This window comes from Pimephales promelas, chromosome 4, assembly GCF_988280905.1.
Source record: "Pimephales promelas chromosome 4, fPimPro1.hap1.1, whole genome shotgun sequence".
NCBI classification, from domain to species: domain Eukaryota; kingdom Metazoa; phylum Chordata; class Actinopteri; order Cypriniformes; family Leuciscidae; genus Pimephales; species Pimephales promelas.
The window spans coordinates 3621212-3635198 of NC_142772.1; the positions used below are offsets into that span (position 1 = coordinate 3621212).

The window sequence follows — 13987 nt, forward strand, 5'->3', positions numbered from 1 at the left end:
TGTGTGTGTGTGTGTGTCTGGTGAATGATAATCCTTGTGTCAACTTTGGAGTCTCGCTGTGTCTAACCTATTTTTTTGAGGCGAGCCATAAGGAGAAACACACACACACATGCACTTTTCCCTGCCCCATTATAAGTAATGATAGAGGAGACAGCAGGAGATAGTCCACTGTAATTACATAGAGGAACACACACACACACACACAGCGAAACAGACCATAATCTATCACATCACAGACACACCGTAGCCCTCAGTAACCTGGTACCAGACAAACTTCATGGATGAATGTCCAGGTCGTATTTCACACCAACAAGAAAAGACAAAAATTGCCCCTGTTATGCTATTTTAAAGGCTCCTAATATTATTTTGGTGTCTCCCACATCAGGTTTACAAGGTCCAAGGTCAAAAAACACTTTATTTTTCTCATAATATGCAATGAAGCATCACCTCTTTTCTCTGAAACGGTTCAAGGATTCGGTCTCTCTAAACCCCGCCTCTCTGAGAGCATGCTCTGCTCTGATTGGTCAGATGGCCCACTCTGTTGTGATTTTAACTCTGTTCTGTTGTAACTCTATTTATCTGGATTTTGATCTTTAAAACTCTGCATACCTTCTACGTACACAAACAGAGATAATAAAAAAACTGTGTGAAAGGTAATATCCAAAAAGCATGATAAAGGCACTTTATTAAAATGAAGCAAATAACAAAAGATGAATCTTTGATCGTATTTAATTTATACAGTAGTGTTATTTTATATTTAGACCTAATTATTACATTTCTATATCTGGATACTACATTTAAACTTTAGTTTGTTTGTAACTTTGTTGTGTTTTGTTGATCTATAATTGTAAGTGGTGTATTTTGTTCTTATTTTATTGCTGACTGCACTGTAAAAAAACATAGTTGGTTTAACTTAAATTAAGTAACCTGGTTGCCTTAAAATTTTAAGTTCATTGAAATGGAAAAAAATGAGTTACAATGAAGGAGATTGATTTAATCATCAGAAACTCAAAATATTATGTTACCTGAACCACATAATTTATTTAAGTTGATTTGACAAAAGAAAAAATGTTGTGATTACAAATTATGAAAATATATTTTTTACAGTGTGTTCACTTGCTTTTAATAAGCTTGAAATGTATTAGTTAGGCTAGTGGTTTTTGCTGTGGTATCGAAGGACCCAAAGTGTGCTTTAAGTAATTAATAAAAGCAAATGTTTTTTTTCCCGCTGATCTAAAAAATGATACGATCCGTGACTCAAAATCCGTAATATGATCCGAACTGTGCGTTTTGAGACCAGTTGAACCACTATCAAACACGTCCTGCAATTTAGCAACAGTAGATACTAAGAAAAATGCATCTCAGATAAAATGGTTTAATATTATTGCATATAGAATTGGCGAGATAACGACACTATAAAAAAATATTTTCATGATTTGTAATCACAACATTTTTTTTCTTTTGTCAAATCAACTTAAATAATTTATGTAGTTCCGATAACAGAATATTTTGAGTTTCTGATGATTAAATCAATCTCCTTCATTGTATCAACTCAATTTTTCCATTTCCGTGAACTCAAAATAGGCAACCAGGTTACTTAATTTTTTTAAAGTTAAACCAACAATATTTTTTTACAGTGTGTATAGCAATAATAAGTATTACTTTCTCAGAACCAGCACTGTAAAAAAATATGTTCATGATTTCTAATCACATTTTTTCCTTTGTCAAATCAACTTAAATAATTTATGTAGTTCCGATAACAGAATATTTTGAGTTTCTGATGATTAAATCAATCTCCTTTATCGTATTAACTCAATTTTTTGAATTCAATGAACTTAATTTTAAGGCAACCAGGTTACTCCATTTTTTTAAATTAAATCAACAATATTTTTTTACAGTGAATATAGCAATAATTAATAAGTATTACTTTCTCAGAACCACTGTAAAAAAATGTTCATGATTTGTAATCACATTTTGTTAAATCAACTTAAATAGTTTATGTAGTTCCGATAACTTATTATTTTGAGTTTCTGATGATTAAATCAATCTCCTTCATTGTATTAACTCAATTTTTCCATTTCAATGAACTTAAAATTTTAAGGCAACCAGGTTACTTCATTTTTTTTTAATTAAACTAACAATATTTTTTTTACAGTGAATAATTAATAAGTATTACTTTCTCAGAACCAGTACACTGTAAAAATAAAATATGTTCATGATTTGTAATCACAAAATTTTTTTCTTTTGCCAAATCAACTTAAATAGTTTGTTCAGGTAACAGAATATTTTGAGTTTCTGATGATTAAATCAATCTCCTTCATTGTACTAACTCAATGAAGTTTATCAATTCAATGAACTTAATTTTAAGGCAACCAGGTTACTCCATTTTTTAAATTAAATCAACAATATTTTTTTTACAGTGAATATAGCAATAATTAATAAGTATTACTTTCTCAGAACCACTGTAAAAAATATGTTCATAACCACATTTTTTTGTCAGATCAACTTAAATAGTTTATGTAGTTCAGGTAACAGAATATTCTGAGTTTCTGATGATTAAATCAATCTCCTTCATTGTATTAACTCAATTTTTCCATTTCAATGAACTTAAAATTTTAAGGCAACCAGGTTACTTCATTTTTTTAAGTTAAAAACAATATTTTTTTACAGTAAATAATTAATAAGTATTACTTTCTCAGAACCAGTACACTTTTAAAAAAAATATGTTCATGATTTGTAATCACAACATTTTTTTCTTTTGCCAAATCAACTTAAATAGTTTGTTCAGGTAACAGAATATTCTGAGTTTCTGATGATTAAATCAATCTCCTTCATTGTATTAACTCAATTTTTAAGGCAACCAGGTTACTTCATTTTTTTAAGTTAAACCAACAATATTTTTTTTCACAGTGTATATAGCAATAATTAATAAGTATTACTTTCTCAGAACCACTGTAAAAAATATGTTCATAACCACATTTTTTTGTCAGATCAACTTAAATAGTTTATGTAGTTCAGGTAACAGAATATTCTGAGTTTCTGATGATTAAATCAATCTCCTTCATTGTATTAACTCAATTTTTCCATTTCAATGAACTTAAAATTTTAAGGCAACCAGGTTACTTCATTTTTTTAAGTTAAAAACAATATTTTTTTACAGTAAATAATTAATAAGTATTACTTTCTCAGAACCAGTACACTTTTTAAAAAAATATGTTCATGATTTGTAATCACAACATTTTTTTCTTTTGCCAAATCAACTTAAATAGTTTGTTCAGGTAACAGAATATTCTGAGTTTCTGATGATTAAATCAATCTCCTTCATTGTATTAACTCAATTTTTAAGGCAACCAGGTTACTTCATTTTTTTAAGTTAAACCAACAATATTTTTTTTCACAGTGTATATAGCAATAATTAAGAAGTATTACTTTCTCAGAACCAGTAACGTCGTGGGTTATCGATACTGATATCTTAGCCTGGGGGTCCGTTTCATACCGGGTTTCGGTAGCCATCCCTAGTGAAATATGACCTGGGCATGTTTTGGACAGGTTTCATGAGATTGGTATGTGTGCATTTTAATTTAGATGAGCCTGTAATTTGTTTTCCCTCTGAACTCGCAGTGGGAAATCACCGCCATATATCCGGTGGCCTCCATCTCTCCCTCTTCTCCAAAAGCTCCCGCCCTGTGTCCTCCTCTCATCCCTCTTTCATCCTCCCGGGCGTCACTCGCTTTGATTCTCAGAGCTGGACGCCGGTTATCAGCCGTCCACAGCCTCTCGACATCAGAAGAGAGAAGGATAGAGGGAGGCACGGAGAGATAAAGAGTGGGACGGAGACATATGGAGTTATTGAGAAGAGAAATGAAAACGGACGGATGGCAAGAAAGGAACGTGAAATTTGAAAGCAGGGAAAGCAAAAGTGATGGGGAAAATAGTGAAAGACAGGGAAGATGGATGGCGTGTGTGTCACTGAGTGAGAGAAAGCGCATGCCGGGGTTCTCCCTGAGGCCATACAGGCTTAAATACAGGTTTTGATTTTGATTTTTAATATTGATGCGATTCTAAGGGTGAAAACCAACAACGGGAAGCTTCCAGTCCCCAAGACAAGTTCCGACCCAGATACATACAGATAGAGGCACATCAGGTGTTGTGTACTCGGCTACTATATGCTACTCATACTAGTCAACTATGTGTCGTATGCTAGTTTTCTGTGCGCGCAATTTGCAGAATATACAACCAGAGCCAGTGTTATTTTAAGTATTATTGCTTTTGAAATGCACTCTCAGAAAAAAAGGTACAAAAGCGGTCACTGGGGCTGTACCTTTTCAAAATGTAAACTTTTGTCCATTTTAGGTGTTAATATGTACATTTTAGGTGCTAATAAGTACATCTAGGTGCTTATAAGTACATTTTAGTTGCTAATATGTCCATTTTAGATTGTAATATGTACATTTTAAGTGTTAATATGTACAATTTAGGTGCTAGTATGTACATTTTAGGTGCTTATAAGTACATTTTAGGTGTTAATATGTATATTTTAGGTGCAAATATGTACATTTTAGGTGCTAATATGTCAATTTTAGGAGCTATGTACATTTTAGGTACTAATATGTACATTTTAAGTGTTAATATGTACATTTTGGGTGCTAATATGTCCATTTCATGAGCTAATATGTCCATTTTAGGTGGTAATATGTACATTTAGGTGCTAATATGTATCACTAAGGTACCAATATGCAGCCTTTGGGTACAAAAGTGTACCTTTTGAAAAGGTACAGCCCCAGTGACAGCTTTTGTACCTTTTTTTCTGAGAGTGTAGATTTTATTTTTTATTTTTACAATGTGTTCACACTCGGCATGTTTGGTTGGATTAAAACCTGGTGCGATTGCTCTGTTAGTGCGGTTCATTTGAATAAGCGTGAACGCTGATATCTGACCGACCAAACAAGAGGACCGAGACGCTGAAAAGACGAGTCTCGCTCCACTTCCAAACCAACTCTGGTGAAGTTTGAATGAAATATGAACGCAATACGGACCAAAGACGTGTGAACGAACCAAAAACAGGAAATCATGTGACAATATGCGACACTAAAAATGACAGAACGCACGATCAAGCCTGTTTTTTCTCGTGACAGTTGCGATATTGCTCATCATAGTTTGGTACATCAGAACCGCGTCTCCTCACAGCAGATCTGTGTGTTTGTGTGTGACGGAGCGATTCCTGCCACTGTTTTGACTTCATTACACATTTTATAAACCCTTCGCGAGTTCTCAGCTGGTCAGAATACCATCATATTTTGCTACGCATATTGTTTTGGATGTTTGGTAAGTCCATCGTGAAATATAGGCTACGTAAAGCCGAACAATCAGGTTGTGAACGTATCCCTATGCCTTCATGTTTGGTGTTAAAATGCCACAGTTGATGCGTTAATAGCGCTGTTCTGAGGACAATGGTGTCCCAAAATGCAACACACTTTACTCATATTTTCAGTCTGACAAATAAGACGGAAGCAATTTTTCACATAAACATTTACAAAATATTTAAAGGGATAGTTCACTTTGAAATTAATTTTTGGGTATGTTTTAGTTTACCTCAAGGGCATCTAAGATGCACGTGTCTTTGTTTCCGCAGTAGTTTCAATTTTGATAGTTTTAGGTCAAACCGTTCTTGTCTCTCCGTCATATAATGGAGGTCTATGGTCACCACCTCAAAGAGCATGCACAGAGAAGTCCAAATTAAACATGATTTAATGACTCGTAAATGTAAGTACACATTGATGGCCTAAGACATGAAACGAGCGGTTTGTGTGAGAAAATGAACAGTATTTATATCGTTTTTACCTCTTGTAATCACAGCCACAAAGTGCCTGCGCCCTCAGATCACTGTGGTAACAAGAGGTAAAAACGATATAAATACTGTTCGTTTTCTCACACAAACCGCTCGTTTCGTGTCTGAGGCCATCATTAAATCATGTTTAATTTGGGCTTCTCTGTGCATGCTCTTTGAGGTGGTGACCATAGACCTCCATTATATGACAAGGACGGTTTGACCTAAAAATGTCAAAATTGAAACTACTGCGAAAACAAAGACACCTACATCTTGGATGCCCTTGAGGTAAGATAAAACATACCAAAAATTAATTTCAAAGTGAACTATCCCTTTAATAAAAGATTTAAATGAATCTATTTTCCAAATGCAACTCATTGAAATTGTGAATGATTCATCCATGCATATGTTATGTTATTTTTAATCAAAATGTCATTACTTGATCTTCCGGACTTCTTACCGTCTCCAATCATTTAGTCCTCTTAAACCCAGCCCAAGACCCGCATCCATGATGGACTCAACCACATTTTTTAATTTTCAATAATCTATTTCACTCTGATGTACAGCACAATACGAAAAATCCGTCACTTTTCATCGCGATTTAAAAAAATGAAATACAATTTTACTCTCAGAATTAAACAATCAGCGTAGTTTTGTCATGTAATGACAACACAATTTTTAAATTATTTTTATTGTTGACTGTTTTACACACAATATCTCAAAATCAAAAAGTATCCATGCTAAACATTTCTCCCTAAGGCCATCAGGGCTCAAACATGATCTTTTTCTTCTTGTCATTGATGCTTTTCTGAGGTCTAAACCAACAGAAAGCTTCCCGTCCCCAAGACAAGTCTCGACCCAGATACATACAGACAGAGACACATCGATTCCATCTCTGTATGCTAAACTCCAACACTCAGGGGGAAAGCACATGCAAAAAAAAAAGAGCAATAAAGGTGTTTCTCCTTAGAGACACGAATAAGAAAGGAGTTTGAACAAATATCAGTAGGGGAAAGAGAAAGAAATTTATTCGCTGCTAGTATTTTTAGATCAAAGGAGCTTTGTGATTGGAGCCGGTTTGAACTGTATGGTGGCTTCGGGTGGTCACATGACCAGCACAGCTCCCATAGTAAGAACCCTGGGGCCAGATACGTGTGTGTGTGTGTGTGTGTGTGGTTGTGTGTGTGGGGGGTGACTGATTATCACCACCATCAATAAGTAATGACCAGTTCAAGCAAAAACGCAATCAAGAGTGGAAATGGAGAGGAAGGATGTTCACTGGTAATTAAATGACCATCATTCACCGCTGGCTTGAAACTCTATATAGTGATTTTGTATTGTCACTGTAGATGTGTGCGAGTGTAAAAGTAGGCTGTGCCCTTGTTTCCATATGTCCGTCGGTTTCCCTGGAGCGATGCACGTCAGTATGACAGAAAATCACCCACAGTTTCTAGTTGTTTTTGCTAAAGCTTCTGTTGGCCATGATTCGATAACCAAACCATCAAACCTCGGGGAACTTCCCTTGCCCTCTGTGTGTGAGGAGGAAAAGTGTGATGGCTCAGATGTTGCTCTGCTTTTCGATTGGTTGTGATGTTCGCCGCTGCTTTTGCTGGTGGAATTTGCATGTGTTTTAGTGTGCTTATTTTATTTTTACTCACCCCCATTACTCATCATCCAAGATGTCCACGTCTTTCTTTCTTTAGTTGGTTTGCTTTGGTTTTTGATGAAAACATTCCAGGATTTTTCTCCATATAATGGACTTCAATGGGGACCAAACGGTTCAAGGTCCAAATGAGAGTTTCAGTGCAGCTTCAAAGGGCTTTAAACAATTCCAGACGATGAATAAGGCACATTTTAGGTGTTAATATGTACATTTTAGGTGCTAATAAGTACATCTAGGTGCTTATAAGTACATTTTAGGTGCTATTATGTACATTTTAGGTACTAATATATACATTTTAATTGTTAATATGTACATTTTATGAAAATATGTACATTTTAGGTACTAATATATACATTTTATTTGTTAATATGTACATTTTACGTGCTGAAATGTACATTTTAGTTGCTAATATGTCCATTTTAGGTTGTAATATGTACATTTTAAGTGTTAATATGTACAATTTAGGTGCTAGTATGTACATTTTAGGGCATCATTTTAGGGTACATCTAGGACCCTTCGAGTCATGACTCGAAAAATGATTTGAATGAAACGAACAGGAGAGTCACGAACGCGCATCATAGAACAGAACAAGGCGAGCATTTGTGCTTATAAAACTTAATCTTTGTTATTTATTTTTGAAATGAGCGATCGTATCGCTTGATAAGACTCTTATTCATCGTCTGGAATCGTTTAAAGCCCTTTGAAGCTGCACTGAAACTCTCATTTGGACCTTGAACCGTTTGGACCCCATTGAAGTCCATTATATGGAGAAAAATCCCGGAATGTTTTCATCAAAAACCTTAATTTCTTTTCGTCTGAAGAAAAAAAGACATGGACATCTTGGATGACATGGGGGTGAGTAAATTATCAGCAAAAGTTTTTTTTAAAAGTGAACTACTCCTTTAAGTGCACTTTTAAAAAACGTATTTACATGAACGTGTACTCTTTAAGTACACTTAAGTGGCCATTAATATTACATTATCTGCAAGTACATTTTTTAATTATACTTTAAGATTTGAAGCACATTTACAAGTGCACATTCAATACAATTAAGTGAGAGAGAGAGACAGAGAGTATAATTATAAAATGAATATGGATAGCAGAAGCACATTATTTGGACTTGGGAAAATTCACTGAGAAATATTTAATGTTTTATTGATATCTTGGGTATGTTGGGTAAATATTGTTTAGGGGACGCACAATCACAGGGTCTTCTGCCTTCTGCAAGCACATTCATCTGTTTAATGGATAAAGTGTGCATTTTGAAGTACACAAATAAGCATACTTGTTTTTCAAGGGGGGAAATTAAACATTTTTTTCCCTCTGTTTGACAGAGGTCCTGATGAATACGAAGACTGAGACATCAGATCTGAAGTGGACGACGTTCTCTCGTGGTAAACCTGAGGTGAGACCTGCAGATTTACATGTAGAGCAAATGCTCAGTGCAAGCGGTGTGCGATTACGACTGATCTCCACTTGTTGTGTGTGCAGTGGGACGAGGTGAGTGGCCTGGATGAGGAGAACAACAGCGTGAGGACCTATCAGATCTGCCAGGCCGACGGGGCGTCCAGTCACTGGCTGCGCAGCAAACTCATCGACCGGCGAGGGGCGTCTCAGGTGTACGTGGAGCTGCTCTTCACCATGATCGAATGTTCATCGCGGCTCACACATCACCGGTCCTGCAAAGAGACCTTTAACCTTTACTACTACCAGAGTGACACGGATGACGCGACGGCAAGCTACCCCGCATGGATGGAGAACCCCTACACCAAGGTGTTCATACACACTAGACACTTTTAAAAAAACTTTTGCTGATAATTTACTCACCCCCATGTCATCCAAGATGTCCATGTCTTTCTTTATTCTCCATATAATGGACTTCAATGGGGTCCAACCGGTTCATGGTCCAAATGAGAGTTTCAAAGCAGCTTCAAAGGGCTTTAAATGACACCAGACGATGAATAAGGGTCTTATCAAGCGAAACGATCGCTCGTTTAAAAAATAAATAACAAAGTTTAAGTTTTATAAGCACAAATGCTCGCCTTGCTGTGTTCGGTGACTCTACTGTTCGAACTGGTTCATCAAAATGAACAAATCTTTTTTTCGAGTCATTTCGTTCATTTTATTCGTTGAATCAACCAAATGACTCGAAAAATGATTCGTTCGTTTTGATGAACCAGTTCGAACAGGAGAGTCACAGAACAGAAGGCGAGCATTTGTGCTTATAAAACGTAAACTTTGTTATTTATTTTTTAAATGACTGCTCGTTTCGCTTGATAAGACCCTTATTCATCGTCTGGAATCGTTTAAAGCCCTTTGAACAGTTTGCAGTTTGCATTGAAACTCTCTTTTGGACCTTGAACCGTTTGGTCCCCATTGAAGTCCATTATATGGAGAAAAATCCTGGAATGTTTTCATCAAAAACCTTAATTTCTTTTCGACTGAAGAAAGAAAGACGTGGACATATTAGATGACATGGGGGTGAGTAAATTATCAGCAAACTTTTTTTTAAAGTGAACTACTCCTTTAAGTGTAAATTAATGACAGTTGAGTTAATGACTCTTAATGAACGATTGAAAGTCTTCTGTTTTTCCTCAGGTCGACACGGTGGCCGCAGACTTCTTGCTCCGTGCAGGTGGAGAGAAGAAGCCGAACATCAAGACGCTGCGTCTGGGCCCGTTGACCAAACGGGGATTTTACTTGGCGTTCCAGGCCCAGGGAGCGTGCATGGCCCTTTTATCCGTGCGCGTCTTCTTTAAGAAGTGTCCGGCCCTCACGCGCTCACTCTCCGTGTTCCCGGAGACGGTTCCTCGCTCGCTGGTGCAGGAGGCAGTGGGCCAGTGTGTGGCAAACGCAGCTCAGCCTGGACCGAATCCCAGACCGCCTAAGATGTTCTGTGGAGAAGATGGACAGTGGGTGGACCAGCCCACCACCACCTGCACTTGCCTGCCGGGCTTTGAGGCCAGCCATGGAGATCTGGAGTGTAGAGGTGAGAGAGAGGGAATACAACAGACTTCTCTGGGGATAATTTGAGCTCAACGTGAAGACGACGAGCTGTAGAGCTGAATCTCAGTTAATCTAAACTACAATGAAAAAATGAAGCTCGTCATCCGTGCACGGTATTAAAGGAGTAGTTCACTTTTGAAAAAACATTTGCTGATAATTTATTCACCCCCATGTTATCCAAGATGTCCATGTCTTTCTTTCTTCAGTCGAAAAGAAATTAAGGTTTTTGATAAAAACATTCCATATAATGGACTTCAATGGGGACCAAACGGTTCAAGGTCAAAATGACAGTTTCAGTGCAAACTGTTCAAAGGGCTTTAAACGATTCCAGACGATGAATAAGGGTCTTATCTAGCGAAACGATCGCTCATTTAATAAATAAATAACAAAGTTTAAGTTTTATAAGCTCAAATGCTCGCCTTGCTCTGTTCTGTGACGGGCGTTCGTGACTCTCCTGTTCGAACACGTTCATCAAAATGACAAATATTTTGCTGAGTCATTTGGTTCATTCAATGAACGAAACGAACGAATTGACTTGGAAAAAGATTTGTTCATTTTGATGAACGAGTTCGAACAGGAGAGTCACGAACGCGCGTCACAGAACAGAGCAAGGCGAGCATTCGAGCTTATAAAACGTAAACTTTGTTATTTATTTATTAAATGAGCGATCGTTTCGCTAGATAAGACCCTTAATCATCGTCTGGAATCGTTTAAAGCCCTTTGAACAGTTTGCACTGAAACTGTCATTTTGACCTTGAACCGTTTGGTCCCCATTGAAGTCCATTATATGGAATGTTTTTATCAAAAACCTTAAATTCTTTTCGACTGAAGAAAGAAAGACATGGACATCTTGGATGACATGGGGGTGAATAAATTATCAGCAAAAGTTTTTTTAAAAGTGAACTACTCCTTTAAGATGTGTTTCGGTGGATCGGATCACTAGTGGACGACTCTAAATATGTCGGCTGAAGACTTGAAGAGGAAAAACGATGTTCTCTCGGCATTCCTGATTTCTAACACACACTCATTGTTCGGCGTGATCTTGTCTGTCAGAGCAGAAACTAAAGCTGATGCTCTCCGTGTGTTCTTCTGGTTGTGTTCGTATGTACATTGCGTGAGCTTATTGTGAGCATTAGATCCATAGACCCTCCCCTCAAAGACTTCAGGACAGAAGTGTCTGAAAGTGGACAAAAGAGACGGATTAAAACACCAGGTGTAAACGGGAATGTCTCTCTCGTCTAATTGTGATCCGATCGACCGTAACGCATGTTAATACCAGCGGTAAACGGGACCTGAGAGAATGTTGACTGTTGAGTTCACAATATTGCCTTTCTACTTTGAGATTAAGTGTTGCGGAAGTTTATATTGACAACGACTGCAACTTCAGCTCTGATAAGAGGAGAGAGAGAGAGATACAGTACAGGACAGATGGGATTGATTTAGACTGTGACTCTGAGAAGGAGAGAAACAGTGAGTGAGAGAGGTGAGATGAAGGTCTTGCTTTCAACTAGAGAAAATAGGTAGGAAGTGGAGAGATCAGGAGAGGATTACTGTGAATTTCATCAGTGTCCTACGGCTGGACACATTTTCATTCGCTATTGCATTACAGTTGCTGTGCGTCCTGGGTGCATTTACATTTCTGCATGTGGCAGACACTTTTGTTCAAAGTTTCATGGTGAAATTGCAAAAGATTTCTTTCATCGTATGGCGAAATCACCAGTCTTAATATGGAAGATTAATTGTCTCTCTGATCAAATTTAGTCTCCAGTGTGTCCGAAATGTTGGGTTACGGTCTTGCAGTGAGATTGCACACATGACTGCCATCGTTTGATGAAGGAACGAGTCCGGGGAAACATAGAGCAATAGATTGGGTTCGGTAATATTTTTGTAATACGTTCTTGGAACAAAGTCTCTTCTGCTCACCGAGGCTACATTTATTTGATCAGAAATACAGTAAAAACTGAAATATTATCAAAACAGTTGAATATATTATTAAATGTCATTTATTCCTGTGATAAAAGCTGCATCATTTCCTCCAGTCTCTTCAGAAATCATTCTAATAGGCTGATTTTCTGCTCAAGAAACATTTAATATAAGTATCAATGTTGAAAACAGCATAGTATTTGTGTATTCTTTGATGAATAGAAAGAATCATGATATTTTCACAAAATATTCCAATTAATCCATTTGCGATGGAAGCCTAGTAGGTTTGAAGCACTATACATTAATTAGTTCCTTATCATTTTTCGTAGTAGCAAATATTGAATGTGTTAGAATTAAAGGAGTAGTTCACTTTAAAAAAAACAAACTTTTGCTGATAATTTACTCACCCCCATGTCATCCAGGATGTCCATGTCTTTCTCTCTTCAGTCGAAAAGAAATTAAGGTTTTAAATGAAAACATTCCAGGATTTTCTCCATATAATGGACTTCAATGGGGTCCAAACTGTTCAAGGTCGAAATGAGAGTTTCAGTGCAGCTTCAAAGGGCTTTAAACGACACCAGACGATGAATATGACGAAACGATCGGTCATTTCAAAAATAAATAATAAAGTTTACGTTTTATAAGCACAAATGCTCGTCTTGCTCTGTCCTGTGATGCGCGTTCGTGACTCTCCTGTTTGAACCCGTTCATCAAAATGAACAAATCTTTTTTCGAGTCATTTTTGAAATGGCCGATCGTTTTCTTTTCATCTGGTGTCGTTTAAAGCCCTTTGAAGCTGCACTGAATCTCTCGTTTGGACCTTGAACCGTTTGGTCCCCATTGAAGTCCATTATATGGAGAAAAATCCTGGAATGTTTTCATCAAAAACCTTAATTTGTTTTCGCCTGAAGAAAGAAAGACATGGACATCCTGGATGACATGGGGGTGAGTAAATTATCAGCAAAAGTTTTACTACTCCTTTAAACTCTAACAGGAACTATTGTTAAGTTCATGTGCCTCTCATAAAGCAAACGCATTTTATGAAGTGCATGAACAAAACTTCACTTTTGCTTTTAAACCTTCGGGAACGACTGCCTAATAGACTTGTACATTTGTTACTGCGAAGTGCAAACTCGTTTTTTAAAGTTCAGCAATGATTTTCTGTGGTAATGGATAGCATATGTCGCATGCGTGCAGCTTAAGTTGACCGGGAAAAGGATTTAACCAGGAAAATTCAATTTAAGGACATGACTGATCTACTTTAATTCAAGTAATCACCGACTCTCACTGAAGTGGATCTGTCCAAATCCTCCCAGTTTTCCAATATGACTATAGCTCTTTACTGATGTTTCTTGGGATGGGTGGAGAGAGAGAGTGTGTTTGTCTGTTAAACACTGCAGCTGTGCTTTCTGTGGGCGTGAACCCCTGGAGTTCACACACACACACTCACTCAATGACTTACTCAGCATTCATCCACTCAGCCACACTACATCTGCTGTTCATCCCTTTCTTTCACACACCCACACACACAAAGGCAGCGCAAAGCCATAATAGTGGCGCCTGCAGGC

General features: G+C 37.1%; 1 protein-coding gene across 2 annotated transcripts in view; it reads left to right on the plus strand.

Moving 5' to 3' along the window:
• ephb4a (eph receptor B4a) overlaps window positions 1-13987 on the plus strand; it is a 55353-nt gene that overhangs the window by 16841 nt on the left and 24525 nt on the right. For both annotated transcript variants that reach the window (XM_089129844.1, XM_089129845.1), the window contains exons 2-4: window positions 8825-8895; window positions 8982-9263; window positions 10089-10479. In XM_089129844.1, the coding sequence (XP_088985970.1) occupies window positions 8825-8895; window positions 8982-9263; window positions 10089-10479 (744 nt within the window). The remainder of the gene's footprint in view (window positions 1-8824; window positions 8896-8981; window positions 9264-10088; window positions 10480-13987) is intronic.